Genomic DNA, 18,005 nt, shown 5'->3' with positions numbered 1-18,005 from the left:
CCTGCTCTGAAAAAAAAAAAAGATAAGAGGTGTATACACAGTGCATGGGGCTCTGCATCACTTTTAGCTTACATAAAAATCAAGTCAGGAAAGTTCAACCATAATTAAGATTATTTTCTTTTAGCTGAGTCCAGAAGGAAATATTATTTATGGAAACATTCTCTTTAAAACTCTCTTATTGTCTCTAAAATGTTTACCTTTTGTAGGTGGTTTTTGGGGGCTTTTGGGGTTTTTTTGTTCTGTTGGTGTTTTTTTTTTACCCTTTCAGAAATCCATGCATGGGTCATTGGTGTCAAAGTTTGTTCACTCAGTGTCTCTGAGAGCTATACTCATATATTCAAGTGTGTGGTGTTTTGCTGTTTTTTCTGAAGGGCTTGTAATGGTCATATCTCACCTTAATAGTCTTTACACCGTTAAATTTCACCTGTAGGACATGGAAAGTCATATAAAGGACTTTCACAGGTGTAAAAGACATGGAAATTATTAGTATCTTATGGCATACTCCATATAAAAAATTTCCATATATAAAAAAAATTTGCAATATTCTTCTAAATATATTTTTTCCTAAAAAGTGCCACTGATTAACAGTTTGGATTACAATAAACACAACAACATGCCCTTTGCTGGAATATTAATGCCTGAAAATCTCTCAGAGCTCCCACAATGTTCCTGTACTGGGTCTTTCTGTGATGAAAGCAGCCCTCATATTACTCTCATTAGTACTGAGTTTTAGACAACACTGAATGTTCATAAATATCATAAAGGCCTTTTCTATTTCCACTCTTCCCCTCTGAAAGAAGGAAACTGGGACAAGACATGGCTGGTGGAGCTGGCCCAAGCTGGCCATCCCACTCCATGAGACATTCTGCTTTGTGGTAACAGCTGGGCAAAAGGAGGAGGACGGGGTGGGGTGGGGGAATATTGATGATTAACACATGGCCCTGTTACTTCTGCTGTTCTCCAGAAGACTGGGGAGGTGGGAGGGGGACATCTGCCTGCCAGTGGAAATTAGTGAGTAAATTCCTTATTGAATTCCTTCAATACCAGTGCCAGTGAGCAAGAGGCTGGGTGGGCAGTTACCTAGCACACCAGGTCAACCCACCACAGCCCCTTAGTAACAACAGGAAGAAAATGGACAATGAAAAAATTTACTAGGAGCAAACGTTTCACATCAGTAAAACTGAAAATACTTGACATTTCTTTTTTAGCTTTCCTTGAGCAGAAATTGTGATGCACTTTAACCATATGGTTTAAATGCTGCTCAATGTGTGTGCTGCTTTTTCTAGTACAGGTCCCTGGGGAAGGTAGCAGAAAGACATCACAGATTTATCTGCAAGGAGGGCTTTGAAGTTAAAAACTCCAACAAAAAAAGTTTTATTTCAATGTCTAACACAGGAATTGAATAATTGAATTATATCTGGATTATGGCGTGCTAGTTCTTACCATGGATAATCGAATGACCATGACAGCTACTTGATCAGGGATGAGTTAAATTTTCTCTTTATAATGTTGTTTCATACAGAAGCATATTTAATCCTAGGGAAAGCCACATAATCCTACCAAGGAAACAATGTTTTTTACTATAATATTAGCTCAAAATGGACAAATGTGTTCTTCATGTGAAAAGTTGTCAAAGAGGAACAGTTAATACTATTTTGTGGCACAGCAGTTAAGCCTTGCTTTTTGAAACCAAATCCTAATAGCCTTCCTAATTTTAACTAAGTAAAAGGAAAATTCTAGTCAATAATTTACTCAAACTTTTGATTGGTTTGATCATTGTTACTAAAACTAATCCCTATGGCTTTTGAAAAACAAAAAAAATATTTAGGTTGTTTTGACTGACTGAGAAATAAGCTAGCCCTTTGTGATATTCATAAAGCCTTATTTCAAATAAGCATTAAAATGTGAGAAAGGTTGTTCAGACTATGACCTTTTCAAAACTGCTGCAGCTATGATGCACATTTCCTGCTCATGGTGACATCGGGTGATGTGTTTGGCAGAATAGAGGATTGCCTGCTGTGCTGCAATTGAAAAGCAATCAACCATTTGAATAAAGGTCCATGTATCTGTGATGAGGCAAACGTGTAATTTGTTTCCTGCTTTGTGTTAAAGAAACTCTTTTTGCCACCGGTTTGATGTTAAATGAATTATAAACATTTTTCAGAAGATAAAGATAATACGTGAGAAAGACAAACACAGCTAATGCTAATCAGAGATAGGGATTTAATTGAAAGTAATGAATTGCTGGCTTGAAACTGCTTAAAGGACATCAGTCTATATTTACACTTAGAGCCAGCAGTGCTCTTAATCCAAATCTATTGTGTCAGACCTGTGTGCATTTTCCATTCCTCCTGTGTAAGGCAAGTAGCACGTCTAGAGCCCACAGACCATTTTATAAATTTAGCGGTCGCTAGTCAAATATAAGGAGGGTGATTAATGAAGGAGATTTTTACAAGGTTTAGTATTGTGCCCAAGAATCACCTCCTAGCAGTGAAAGAGAATTGTGCATATCCTTCTTGGTTGCCATAAGCATGGGAACTGTCCTTGCTAGGATATTGATGTCAGCTGAGGGAACTGGCAGGGCCCTGGGCTGTGAGGTGGCTCACAGGACATTTCTGTGTGGACCTGGACACAGGGCCAGAGCACTGCTCAGCACCACTTCTTGGTGAAACTGAATTTGGTACAGGCAGGAATCTCAACTGGCACCTCACTGGAGGAAAGGCTCTGCAGTGGAGCTGTCGCAGGTGTGTGTGCTGATACCAAACAGGTGTTTAACAGCCCTGTTAGTGAGCAAGAAAGTTTAGAGAGACAGGAACGCACAGAAAGCCTTTGGAATTGCAGAAGGCAAAGACCAGGCAGCTGCTGAGCCCCCTGATATGGGCACCTGGAGAGGATTAAGCCTGTTACTACTAGGACAAGAGAGAAGCAGGTGAAAACTTTGCCCCTGAAAAAGGGGAAAAGTTTCTGCCTAATAAGCACAAGAGGTCTTTGTGTTGTTCTGGTTGTATTGTAATTTCTCCTCATTTTCCTATGTGGTGTTTTTGTTCCTGATCAGTTTCATTCAAGCAAAGGAGGTATGATTTGATTTTTCTCTTTTCTGAGGAAATGAAATTCTGTGAATTTTGCTGAAGATGGCTTCTAAGTGCTGGCAAGAGAAACAAATCCATATGGGCAAAGATGCCAACCTGATGGTTTCTGGCTGACAGATGCACTTTTATGGGAGATTTCGGTATTTCAAATTAATAGCTAGGTAATTCAGCATTTACAGATCTCCCTGATATTACTTGATATTATTTTGTTCTCTTTTTTTCTCTTGAAGTTTTGCACATTATTTCCTTTAAGTGTGGCACTTCTAATTTGTTCCAACTTCCCTTTACAGGACAACGTCACTTTATTTGAATATTGACCCCTATTCTCCTAAGTGTATTTAGGCTTGATTTTTAAGATTTAAAAAAATCCTCTACAGTCATAATGCTTATGTCAATTTCTGTTAGTTGGGCCTCACTGATAAATACTGAGCCCACCAGAAGATCTCAAGTCCTATGGAGGTGTGAGTCTTTACAGTACTTCCAGTGCCCCTAAAAGGAAGGAGGAAAGGGAGGTGTGTGTCCAAGGGCAGAGGAGGCAGCAGGGAAGAAGGGAGGAGAGGATAGTACAAGACCCAGCCAAAAGATATATATATATAGATATAATATAAAATCATTATATTGACACATTTTTTAACCATTTTTTATTTACTCTCAAACAATCCACTCTTTCCTTTAAATTTTGTCCTCTGCCCAAAATATTCCTAATCAAAATAAAAAATAAAATCTAAATTTCTGAAGAATTTCATATACCAAGACTTCTGTATAATGAGTAGTACAGATTTAGTGTAATGTTCAGTCAATGTAATGGCAAGCTGTTCTGGCTAGTACAATAAAAATTGTTAAAGAACTGTTGCTAAAAGACTACAGTTGAAAAATAGAAGAAGTCTAGAACTTTAATATTTATGAGCAGATTCTCACAGTTCATGCTGGGGTCATGCTCAGTGTTAATACCTTACGAGTGTTAATGATAGGTGGTGATCAATCTTGCTACTAAAACCTGAGACTACACTGAACACTCACTAAAATAAGGATTACAGACTTGGGTGGGCCTTTCATAGGTAGTGTATTAAGAAAAGATACACATGTAGAGGTGGAATTGTCATTTACAGACTGGTTTTAAATAGAAGAGGGGAGAATGGGACCACAAGTCTTTTGACCCCAGAAATTACCATTAGTTATTTGCATGCAAAATATTTGTGCATTGTCTTGAAAAATAGCTGCCACTTTGTTTTACGTGACATGTGGGTGATGCAGCAAGTTAGGAGAGAAGTCATGAATGTAAATTATGTTGTTAGGGAAATATGAAAACAGTCTGAGTTTGTGAGAGAATGCTCAGCATACAGAAAGGCTGGGTGTGTGTATTCCAGACCAGGACCGACTGTAGAACACGGTGATTCATACTCTCATGAACTTCCAAAGTTTCACTGGGCAGCATTTCTCTAAACTGGTTGGATAAAAGGATATCATTGTGTATTTCTGTGTCTTTTGCATGCTAAAACACCAGCTTAATCACTGAATGTAAATGACTCAAACTGTGACCTACATCTTGCTCAGTTATGGATGCTGGTGAAGTAGCCTTTAAATGGGAAACCTGCATGAGGAATCCCAGCTAACTTGAAACTTTATTATTTAAATAAATTATAAATTATAATATAATTATTATATTATTTATAACTATATAACATATTATATAATCTATTATATTATTATATAATCTATTTTATAAATAAATTATAATGGATAAATAAATTATTAATTATTTAACTTACATTTTTTTTTCATAAAAGTTAAAAACATTTCACTTTCTCTACTGTCTAAAAGCAAAGACATTTTTGCCCTTCCATTTGATATTTGTTTAGAGTTTTAAATTTCGATAGAATGTGAAAAATCTGTGTAACTGCTTTGACTGTTTTGGGGGTAATACATTTTTAGTGATAGTTCTTAAAGTGTGATTTTTTATATTTTTCTTTAACTTCAGGCTTTGATAATTTGAATGATTCCTGAACTTAATTTCATATGGAAACAAGTACATTTTGTTTCCTGTAGTACTGTAGATCCTCTCAAAATGTGTAAATATAATACTATTTCTAGCTGAAAATTCAGAGTACATAACTTATATGGGTACAAGCTTCCCTGTTTTTGTGTTGTGGCATGTGACAAATGTAGGCTTGCCTATCATCACATAAGCAATAACAGTTGCTGGAAAAATATTTGCATTCATGGTTAGATTATTTGTCATCCTGATTTACTGGCCTTCAGTCCCTTAATATTGAATAGCCCATGCTGCTTACCTTCTCAAATAAATTACTGAATTATATCTCAATATGGCCTCCTAAGTTCTTCTCAGACTAATTTACTTTCTGAAACTAAGTGCTTCGATAGAGCAACCTTTTGAAAAACTCAGTGTTTGTGATGATGCTGAACAAACGTTCAACAGATGATCCTGAATGGGTGCTGCAATTTTATCCCAGCAATTTTACCCCAGGAGACTTAGCTTCACTGACATTCAAGAAATCCAACAAAACAACCAGGAAAATCCCCTAAAAACACCCAGGAAACTGAAAAAATAATACACTACCTATGAAAAAAACTTCATCCATTATCAAGGTATCGAAAGTATACCTCCAATAATAATAAATCCAGGAATGAGAAGTAATAGTGTCAATTTCCTAATGGTGACTGAAATAGGCGTTCATGAATGGGCTGCATATCACATCCCATATTGGTTTAAAATGTGGTTTCTCTTTTGTTAATGGCAAGATCCCTGTAGATCAGTAGCAGTTCTATTCCAAGATTAAAATTATGGAAGTACCTTCTTTGGAAACAAAAAGAAAAATTTGGAGGATTTGCCACATACAATGATTTTTGTAATTTTGACTTGAGCAGTGAAAAGCAGCAGAAGTTGGTTTTACTTAAGATGGGTCGTTCATTTGTTTTTTTAACTTACATTGAAACCCATTTCTTGGTATTTCTCAGTAGCTGTTTAGATTGATTTATTTGTTTACATTTTCATAATTGGGTACATGTTTAGTTCAAATTTATGGTTGTGAGCATTTTGTCACCTGTTTTGGAATTGCACTGATTTTATTTATTTCTTTGCTGTGAGTGATCTGGTAATCTGTTAAGCACAGTTTGGTGGACTGCTTTAGAGTACACTTCTAACTAATTTTTCTTAAATATGTACAGTAAACCACTGGAAACACTACATAGGTGCTCCTTCTCAGTACAGAACAGTGCTGGTTAAACATGCTAAAACTTAAGGCTATAACTTAATGATGACTGAAGGCTTCAGATTTTATCTGGAGAAAGAATCTTGCCTCTCTTGAGGTCAATGGGAATTTTACCACAGACTTCAATTGAAGGAGTTGCATATGCAGTGATATATGCAAATTTATGTATTGTTTTGGAATAGCTAATGGTGTAAAATGAAGACATATATAAAACATTTCATAATAAATAGAGTTTTTCATTAGGGCAAAAAAGTTGTTTGTTTATTGCTGTACATAATTGGTATATGTTGGCAAATACCAATATTATAAATATCAATATATATAATGTAAATTATTCTCCCTTATCTGAAAGAAGGTGTTTTGCATTCAGGCATCAGATTTAATTATAGCACTAAGATGAAGTCCCAAGAGAAGTCATAAATGAGTTCTATTTTCATAACATACAGCACAGTAAATTTTTGAGTCACCACACACCACTCAGTAATTCAGAGCAATTGTCAGATAGAGATTTGAGATCTTTATCTTCCAGTTCAGAAGGCATAAATAATAATTGTTTATGTACTTTGTCCTCACACTGTAACAATTCCACCACTTCAAAGTTCTTAGATTCTGTAACATGAATACATGACCTGTGCTGTAAAGCAGTCTTGGATATTACAAAGCTTTATTTCAGCTTAGCTTTAGTATAAGGAAATAGGGAAATTGGGTTTGCATTAATTTCTGTCAGTTAATGTCTGTTGCTCACATATAGTGGTGATACATTGGCACAAGGAGAATACATTCAAAAACTTATGGGAAAATTTTAATGTTGAATTGGGTTTTCCTGTTCCAAGTTTGCATTTTGGTGAGTGAGCAGGCAAACCCACCATCAGTCTGCTCTTTAAAAGTGTATAAAAATCACTGTGGCTTAGTAATATCAGCCATACAGCACCTGAGGTGAAGATGTAGCCCTCTCAACTTTGTGCTGAAATTGTTATCAAGTAGTATAGAGAAAGCATGTCATTAGAGCCAAATTTCATGGTTGTGTGCTTTCAGTAGTGCATTTGTCTCGAAAATTTGTGCTGAGTGAGAAAGCAAGAAATCAAAGCATGGTTTTGACCCATAGGCTTCAGAAGAAAAAGTGGTGAGATGTTATTTCTGGTACTGAATAAAAAACATAAATTCTCAGTGGCTTGAAGAAAAATGTGCGTCAAGCTATGGTATTGAGATGTTAGCACTTGACTATGGAAAATTACTCTAATATGACCAAATAACTACCAAATTATGCACTGTGATTTGCTTCTTCATGCCATTTTTATACAGGTTAGTCAAGGATGGATTCAGCTAGGATGTGACGATAAGGAAAGTATTGCAAGGAATTAGAATACCAGGTGTTTGTTCTTGACATTAGGAGTATGATGTGAGAGAATAAAATTAAGTAGCTGTGAAGGGCAGTGTCTACTCTCACATTTGGAGACATTTTAGTATTTTTATACATATTTTATGACCCAGTTATGTTATCAGGGAACCTATTTATTGGTAATTGCAATTGGCAATTCTGCTTTCATTTTCACATTGTTTTCACATCATACGCTTTCTCTTGCCAAGAAGCCGTAGTTAGTTCTATGGCAGTCAAAATGGAAGCTGGGGATATAGTAAAGAAATATTACTGTACACTGAACTTCCCCTTTCACCAAGAGATTGGCTACTGACCCCAGTGCTTATCTGACACAGTGGCAGCAGCACAGATAGGATAGAAAGCAAACAGATGGCTTTGGTAGCCTAATGTAGACAATCCATTTCCTTATTCTAGGAGCAGAAAGAACTGAAAGTTGTGGCCAGCAGAAGCTCCTCTATTTCTACTGCAGCACTCTTAAAACTCTGTTTGCTATCCAAGTCACATTTGTCATCATTGAAATACCACTAGAGGTTCATGTGACTCCTTCTAGCTTCCATTCAGTGGATCTATCAGTCCTGCTCTTCCATGCTTTGTTTCCTGGAATGTCACTGTAATGCCACCACAGAGCTATGGTCATTTTTTGGTTTGAAATTCTGCATATTGATTCAGAGTCCTAGTTATTCAGTTATTGATTCAGCTCTAGTTATTTTCATGGATCAGTCTCAATACATGAATGTCTATTTCATCTGCCTGTCAGAGTTCATGGAAACTTCTGGAAGATGCTATTAATCACATGGTTTAGATTCAGGTAGTCCTCCAAGGAGCGCAGAATTAGATTCAATCCTTATGGATCCCTTTCAGTTTGAGACATCCTATGGTCAAAATTCTAGAGCATACATTGTTCTATTGCATGCAATAGTATAGCAATCTTAAGGTGACAAATTTCAATATACATTTAAAAAGCAATGATTTACTGTGATTTTTTTTAATGAAGAGTAGTGACTCGTTACTAGATCTTGCTCTAAATTACAGTTAGCCTATGATTAAAAGTATAAAAGTCATGATAAAGAGACTAACTAAATTTTTTAACATCAGGCTGACCTATATGTAATATTAGCCAAGGATGTAACAAAAGACATAGTCTCACTTCATTAACTCAAATCAATCTTTTTGTATCTTGCATGCAATTAAGCAAAATGTAATGACTAAATATTTTTTTATTTTTTTTCCTAAGGGTATTTTGGTCATGATGGCCATTTTGGATCATGTGAAAACAAGTACTGTGGTCTGGGCAGACACTGCGTTGTGAATGGGAAGACTGGCCAAGCCGAGTGTCTGTGCATGGAGCACTGCAAACCACATTACAAACCTGTGTGTGGGTCTGATGGAGAATTCTATGAAAACCACTGTGAAGTGCACAGGGCTGCTTGTCTGAAAAAGAAAAAGATCACCATTGTACACAATGAAGATTGTTTCTTTAAAGGTAAGCATGGCTGAACAGTATCTGCAGTATTGCTATTGGATATGTGTTTTCAAGCTGTTCAATTAAATCTCTATACCGTCTGCTACTGAGTGTACAGTGAATAAAGGACTTGAAAAATTTATACAGTAAGTATTGTAAGCACTCCAGAGATACTTTATGGATTTTTTTGTCTTTTGTTTATACTCAATGCTCTGGGTAATAACCCCTTTTTAACCTGAGTGAACCAGTTGTTTTTTAGAAACATGTATGGCAGCTTGCCTTACAAATGTGGTTGCTGACCTCATTTATATAAATGTACTTAGATCCCAAAGCCTGAAGGATATTAATCTTTGTTGCAGGAAAAATGGAATTCAGGATTTCAGAGGGGTTTTGGAAGGTTGCAGGACCTGTGCTGGGTGTTGATGTTGATAAATCAGCAGCTTGTTCACGCTAAATGGGTCTTTCTTGCTTTGAATTTGGATAATGAAAAGTTTACTGGTGTGTTCATCAAAGCATGCAAGATTAGTTACTTTTTAATCTTCTGAATATTAAGAAGTGCCAGCCTGAATTTTGAGAGATACACCTTATGCTGAGCATTTTATGTTGACAATGTCAACAACAGCAACATGCTCCTTTTCTGTATAATTTGAGCACACCTTGCAGGTTTCTGGAACTCTGCCAGTGCAGACTTTGAATAAGAATACTTGTGACTACTTTGACAGATTCTGAGTGTGTTTTCACTGGTTAAAAAAAGGTGGATGGCTTTGGCAGGAAGGGAAATTTTTTTTAATAAGGCCCTTCTTTATTAGTCTTTCTAGTGCTTCCTGAAAACATGGTAAGCTAAGCAACAATTTCAAAAGATGCTGAGGTACAAATATCCATAGCTTAAGCTGGGGATGGGGAAATCTTCTAACAGGAGTACACATATAAGTAATAGGGAAAGTTTAACTTTGTTCAAAACTAACTGTGGACACTGTATAAAATTGATATATCATCACAATTTATAGGCCTTAAGTACATAGCATGTGTTCTGAGGTAGTGGAAAATTAAAATGGGAATCTAGGAGTATAATATATGGTATTTGCAGGGAATGGTTTGTGCAATAACAACAAAACATGAATGCTTTCATCTTAACAGTCGCAATCTCTTTTTTAAAATACTTTGATGATGTAGTGTTCTGATAGGAGAAATGACAGTAAAAAAACACAGATTGTTTAAATTTATGGGACTAATTTCAGTTCTGCAGTATGGTGTATACAACACAAATAATTTCAGAGCATGTGTGGGAAAAATTGTAGCATTGCTACATTTTTTCCCCTTAAAGAAAGAAAGAAAGATTTATTTATAAAAATGAGACAGTACTTCAGGTAGAAATTTAATCCAAAGGTTACCTTTTTTTAGCTCATCTTTATGTTTTAAATTCACCATGATTCTTTCACACTTGTTGTGGACAATGGAGTATCTGAATGGTGTTCAATTTCAGAAACCTAATTTAGATGCTGGATTAAAAAAGTAAAAAAGCAGAGTTTTTCTTTAGTCAATTACAGTCTTTAGTAAAGAACTAGGGTTTCTAAGTGATTTTGTCTGAGCTGCCTTTTGGAAACTGTTATTTATCAAGACTCAAGTTTTCTAATTTGGGCAATAACTATATGCCTAAAAATAATGTAAAATACTTCATTTTCCTTCTTCTTTCTCATCCTATGTTGACTTCAGTCATGTTAAACAGATGAGACGGGGACAGTTATTTCTCTTGATATTATTTCACATATATGGGCCTTATCAGTCTCAATTTCTTCTATGTTAACTTCACCTGCTTCATTGCTGTAGTAGAGCACAGTGCTGTTAAAGCATTGCTGTCTTTTGTGAATATCTTCCAACATCTTCCATCTTTTGTAACAAAAGATGGAAGATGTTGGAAGACAAGAGTCTTCCAACATCCACTCTATCTGGAGTGAAAGGAGGCAGAAGATGTAAAGCTGTTTTTATATGATTTCTTTCTTTTACAAAACATTTCTAAATTAACCCACTAGTAGATTGCTTTCAATAAAGCTGAAGGTTCTGCCAGTTAAAGGTCAAAAATTGTAAAAAGCTAATAGGAAAAAGCCCTCAACAATGCTCCTCCTGGATAGAGAAGGTGAACCCCATCACTACTGATGGTGTCAGAAGGGCACTGCCACATGTCCTCCTTTTTAGTTTAGCTGACATCCTCTAGCACAAATGATCTCATTTCAAGGAGCTGCTTCTGAGACCACAAAAATTCAAAGAAGATTGGAAAACAAATATTCTGAGCACTTTGTTTAGGCTTTCACAAAATCCTTTAGAAAAGGCTAGTCTGAGCTGGGGAAGGGTGTGTGGAGAAGGAGTGCATGCAAGATACTTTCACATGATAAGATAGTCACTGTCAACAATGACAGTATTAAGACAGCAGTTAAATATTTTTATTTTCTGAATAAATTTATTTCATCACTAAACGTTGATTTTCAGATCAAACTACTGTGTACTTAACTGCTTTTTTGTATTTCATCTCTAACAAGGTAATGCTTTGAGGTATTTATGCTTCAAATCCACATACTGGGTTCTCTGTTCTCCCCTCTTCAGGGGAATTATTTCTTGATGGAGAAATTTTAAGTTTTAAATTGGGTATGGTGCTCAAGATGAGAGAAGCTTAGAAATACACCTTATTTAAATGAGTAAGCTTACCAGAAAACACTAGTATTCTGTGTCTGGAGAATAAAATTTTAAAAGCTAATGTTCTATATACCCAATTAACATTACAATAGTAGCTAGGTAGCTATAATTATTTGAATAATGCATCTTGTAACCAAATGATATATAGTTGATCTCAAACATCATGACTTCTACTTAATGGTTTGAAAATTGCCCTCTTAAACACTTACATGCTAAGTGGAGTTTAAAGATTGCCTTGCTAAATGAGTGAGTTTTTTGGCTTATACGTTGAAACTCCATTAAAATCACTGAAAAATGTGTACATAGCTAAGCTATGTATAGAACATAGACAAAAAGCATCAAGTCCTTCACAGAGAGCCATTTCTGAAACTTCTGAAAAATACATTTTGAGGTAGTAAAAGCTGTGTCAAAGCTGTACTCTGCTGACATGCTGTTTTTTTAAACAAAATCTTCAAATTCAGATCTATTACCTGTTTTTATATTGTAGCTTATTTATTTCCAGATTCATTGGACTATTTTTTTCTCCCCCTTTTTTTTTTCCTTTTCACTTGCTATCTTTATTTCTTCACACCAAATTAAATTACCTCTTTTTCCAAAACATGTGTGGAATACATGCAAAACAGTAATTGAAGTTGAAAGTTTTTCCTTGATGATTGAGACTGTTATGCAAATGTTGCATTTTTCACATGGATCAAGATAATGGCCATACTAAATTAGAAATTACTTTTTCTCCACTCCTTCTATAATTATTCCCTCCGTTACTTATTGGCATGTCATGATGCATCAGACACTGAATGATTTTTCCTGCTAGCTTGGTTAGATGTTTAGATGCTAACTGTGACCCTGAGAGTTAGTCAATAAACTGTCTCAATTTCTTCTCATATAGAAGCAAAATGAATTCTACAGAGAAGCTAATTACTTATAATCCCCTTTTCTATGAATTTAAATTAGAAGTGTTTTGTATATCTGTAGAGTCCTCTATTTCCCACAGGTAAAGTCCAGTGTCCTCTATCTGGATGTTACAGAATGAAAATTTTACAATAGCTTTTAGAACAGCTCTCAAGCCTGAACAATCTAAAAAAATTTAAAATATTTAAGATTATTCTAATAAAGCAAGAGAACTCTTTAGAAAGTGCTATGTGATCCTGTGATCCTTAGGAACTTTCTAAGAATGATATTCATATCAAGGACCTAAAAAAACATAAAAGAGAGGGTCAAGTGCCACAATGGTATGTTCAGTGATGGGAAGAGGAAACATAAATGATGAAATAAAAGGAAATATTAATGACAAAATTCAAAGTTTGAAGCTTAGATTATTCATTAGATCTGACACTGGCCATATCAGCTGGGAAGTCTGATATGCTTTTTTTATATGCTAGGTGAAGAGGTGTAGAGCATGAGCATGGGAGTATGCAGGGGGTAGGTTGGCTCTGCATGCTCTCTGCTTCCAGTGTCTTGAATGCTCTCAAGCCAGGCACTTTGTGTTTCAGAGCAGCTTCTGCTGGGTGTAAGAAAGGCACTAAGGAGCATCTGACTCACAGTGTGTTTGACACTCCTGGCTAACCCCTCCCTGCCTCTTGCTAGCCATACCTTTAACAGGCCCCAGAGGATGGGGATTCAAATGGCCTGGAATTATTTTACTTGGTGTCTCTACCCTTATTTTTATTCTGTGAAGTGGCACTGTGAAATTAATGGCTTTGTGCAGAACTTACAAGGCTGGAAATATTATTCTTCAACTTCTACAAAGTTCAGTTGGGCTCATGTAGGACAATGTACTGGGTCCTGAATGACATTCTCGGGACATCAGATAAGTTTCAGTTATGTTTTCTTGTGTTCACTTCTTCTACTCCATTTTCCTAAAACCAGGCCAGTAAATACAAGTAAGACATAAAAAAATTTCCATGACAAATTCATCTCGTATTTTCTATGCACCCTGGGCTTCTTTTATATTTTATATTATATTTATTTCCATACAGTGATACACTCAGTCATTATAACAAATGTCAATTTGCTTTGAATCTTCAGGAATGTAGCAAATACTCCTATATCCTTTGAATTTTATAGAATATTTGTAGAATAAAGTTTACTTCATATGTAAGCTCTTTACTTATAAGTAGCTTCTGTGGCATCCTTATGGTATTAACATTATTTTAATCTCATCTTTCTTTTTCTGTCTCATTTTCATTTGGAGAATATTTTCATCTGTTAAAAAGTCTGTGAGCTTCAGATTTCTTACTAGTATTACTAAAATACCTAGATATCTAAAGAATGCTACAACTTTTTCTTTTCCCCTGACTGTTCCTGATAGACAAAGTAGATACATATGTTGGAAAGCTTACTCCCAGTACTAAACTGTTCAGGGCAGAGGATAAGAGCTGACTATGGAGAAATTCAAAATAAGTATGAGTAAACTGGAAAAAGTTCAAGAGACATTAGCAGGAATGACCAAAGTAATTTTGGTTTAACGGCTTAAAAAAGATCCGAAAGCATCTTAACAAAATCATCAGGGCAAGCTAAGAGTGGATATGAATGGGCTGCCTTGTATTGGAAGAAATGAGTAGGCTGCCTTGAATTCCAAGAAAAAAAATTAAAATTCTGACATAATAAAGCAGGAATAAACTCAAAGCAAGCTTTTGTGCTTGACATACAGCAGATCCTGTGAGCTACATAGGATTTCAGCAGTAGACTGTGAATACTAGGGGAAAGCCTATAGGCTTTTCCTTTTTTTTAAGAGGGCTGGGGGAGTTAGTTGAAGTGAACCAAAATCTAACTATCCCACAGAAAAATCTAGGATGCCTGTCTAGCCTCTGCAGTGACTTCCACAGGATTACTTCAAAGACAGTAATTTTTAAATTTTTGTTTGTGTTTGATTTGTGGCCTAGGTGATCTTAGATTGATTATCAAAATATTCATTTTAGAAGCACTGGCATTTATTTAATCTTATTTGATGTTCATATACTTCAAAAAGCAAGCAGATAAGTCTCTGTCATCTTGCCAGTTTCACTTCTAGAAATATTTCATCTTGTGCTTTATATAAATCTTAAACACATTATTTAGGTTTCATTTTTAGCAGTCTTTCAAAAGAAATTAGGATACATTAATCTGAATACCAATCCAGTGTTTTCATTGCAAAAGAAGTTTTTCCTGAGATGTATTTGCTTTTTTACTCTATCAGTTGGCTTCTGTGTTGAAGTTCTCAGAAACATTATTACACTCATTCTGAAAGTCTGATTTTCTGCATATAATAGCACCCTTAAGGTTGCTGCCAATAAAGTGTCAAGCTTCAGCCAGCACTCCAAAAGTATGTTCAACACAAGCTGTATTATGAAAAAAATCTGAAAAAATCTTTCAGAACTCAAGGTTTCTGCTTGATCATAAAATGTTTGATAGCACATAAGAATTATTAGATTTAGATTAATAATCCAGGCTATGATCTCCATATCTTCACTTTAGTGTGACAGTCAAGAAATTAATATTAAATCCTGAATTTATGCAGAGATAAGATTAGAAATTGAACATTCACAGGGTGGTAAAAATCACTGTTAATAGCAGATGTGCTACTTCTTTCAACATTTTGTTGGAAAGTGATGCTCTAATAGAATACTGAATCTTTTAAATATTCTTTGAAACCATACTAAATTTTAGCACTCTTTCTCTACCCTGTTATCCCCACACAGTTAATTTTCCTGAGTTCCATTGCTCATGAGATTTGGAAAACTGGGGGGTTTTCCATCAACATCTGTACAAGATTTGTCTCAAATATCTCTCTTAAACTCCCCAGTGTTCCCTTAAATTGCTTAAACTAACTGGTGTGCAAGGCCAACGTGTAATATCTGCAACTAGATCTGCAAGTGAAGCTAAATTCAAGGTATTTATGAGAATGTGCATATAAGAAGCTTAATTTAAAAACTAAACATCAACTTCAATGCTGTTGGTCATGTTGTATCTCCTTGCAACGAATGTCTTAAACTCTATACTCACTTTCCTCCTTTGCATTAAATTTATACCTCTCATAAATTTATACATCTCAGGGCAATGACAATGGGGGAAATCCTGAAATAAGTTGTGATTATAGGCTTGGCTTTTATTGCCTGGCTAAAGATGTACTACAAAGACATCCTTTATTTTCAGTGTCTGGAGAAGTCCCAATCTTTGTATATCAATGCCTTCAATGCTGGGATAAATCTATTAATCCGCTCTTGGCTATTATGCATTCTACATTCACATAGTGATGAAGAATTAGTGTTCTCTAGCTAATCTCTGTACAAACTTAATGAAGTTTCAAATATCTTGTAAGGTCATCACTGCTGTTTGATACCACACAAAGAAATGGATCTATGGACATCATAGATTTTCACTGGTAGAAAATTTTAAAACTTTCAGCATTGTTGCCAGAAAAATTCAATCTGTTCAAAGAAGCTGTATTAACCTGAAAGCTTCATTCTCAAATCTCTGCCAAGTTATTGAATCACACAACCAACATTGTAAAATCTTCTTCCTTGGAGATAGATCCCTGACTGGATGAGGTCCTGGGCAACCAGGTGGTGGTGACCCTTGAGCAGGGGAGCAGCACCAGATGATTTCTTATGGTTTCCTTCAACTTCTACTATTTTTTGTGGATAAGCATTTCTGAAAAAAACCCATCCTTATACACCTTCAGCCTGGTTTTGAAGAAACAGAATGAAGCTCATGGTGCTGAAATTCAGTCAGCAGTTTCTGGTACTGTTGAGGAAGAATTGGAGAGATGAGAGGAAGAGAGGCAGAGTTCTGGCAAAGTGTAATTAGTGGACAGAGTTGTACTAGTGCCCTCCTTTCAAACCTGGTAACTTGTGCCTGTGGATAGGGCAGTGCCACTTGCAGGACAGAATATTCTTTGCTATCCTGCTTTTTTGGTACTGTCAGAAAAGTGTTGATGTATTGCTAGCAGTGCAAGGATTGTACAGGTATGGTTCAAATAATGTCTCAATTTCTGTGCTTAAATAACCTTTATAAAAAATTTGGGAAAAGGCAAAAAAACCACCACACAACTTCTTTTGTGACATTCTAAAATAAATACTGGTATTGTTTAGTATTGAAGATGGCAAATGTTTTTAAAACTGGAAGAAAACAGGTAACAGTAGTGCAAAATGTAGTAGCAAAATGGCTGCTTGTACCTCAAAATAATTAAAGAACTATTTTTACTATCAAATCAGTTGTATGGGATAGTAAAAATATTATACAATAAATAAAACGAAAAGTTTGTTACAAATTAATAGTAAATAATGGAAGCTTTGTACTCAGGCAGACATTTAAGTGAAAAACATAATTTTTAAGTTTAGAGTAAGCACAAAGTCTTAAACTACTGAACGGCTGTTGGTCTAAAGCAAACTTTAAAAAGTTTTAATTAAATAATGTATGAATTATCATTAGGTCCTGTGGGAAATTTTTCTGATGGAACATATTGTTGGCCTTTAAAAATCATTAGCAGTTGGATACATATACAAGGCATTGGCATGATATTTGTAATTCAAGTTGGCTAGTATATGGTATACCAACTTAAAAAAAGCCATAGCTTCTTTTACAAAATCTGAGTATTTTGAAGAAAAGTAGGCATGCAAAAATATTATTTCTGGCTCTAGTAGCTAATGGATGGGGTAAATAAATTTACAGTGGATAAAACCTGTAAGTTAAAAGCTTTCACTTGTGATTTGACATTTACTTTTAACATAGGATGGTAGGTGGGGTTTATGGTAAACTAAACTAGAAATGTAGCATTGTCTCTTCAGGATTATTTACTTGTTTTTAGTGTGTAGCACCCTAGTGGAACCTGAGAAATGAAATTGGTTTAAAGAAACTTAATCTACTCAATTGACAGTAGCTAGTTTAGGAAAATTGTCAATATTTGTTGATGTTTTTCAACTATATGTTTTTTCCAACTTTCTTGGAATCTAATAGTGTGAATATAAGCAATGAAATGCAACAGCCAGATGTTTCCAAATTACATTTCTTAGTAGATGGCTATCTTGATGACTTCCAGTTTTCCCCTTTGATTTGTCTCATCTTGTGACCAGAAAATAAAGCAAGCTTCCTGCCACCATGCTTGTGATGGCAGCTATCATGTTATTATTATGATTTTAATTTTTTAAGTTATGGTATGAACAAGTATTAAAAGCAACCAG

General features: G+C 35.3%; 1 protein-coding gene across 2 annotated transcripts in view; it reads left to right on the top strand.

Moving 5' to 3' along the window:
- Positions 1–18,005, top strand: part of FSTL5 (follistatin like 5) — a 275,638-nt gene that overhangs the window by 75,521 nt on the left and 182,112 nt on the right. For both annotated transcript variants that reach the window (XM_015623545.2, XM_015623546.2), the window contains exon 4: positions 8,932–9,180. In XM_015623545.2, the coding sequence (XP_015479031.1) occupies positions 8,932–9,180 (249 nt within the window). The remainder of the gene's footprint in view (positions 1–8,931; positions 9,181–18,005) is intronic.

This window comes from Parus major, chromosome 4, assembly GCF_001522545.3.
Source record: "Parus major isolate Abel chromosome 4, Parus_major1.1, whole genome shotgun sequence".
Classification (NCBI taxonomy): domain Eukaryota; kingdom Metazoa; phylum Chordata; class Aves; order Passeriformes; family Paridae; genus Parus; species Parus major.
Note: the sequence above shows the minus strand (reverse complement) of the source record. Positions and strands in the feature narration are given on the sequence as shown.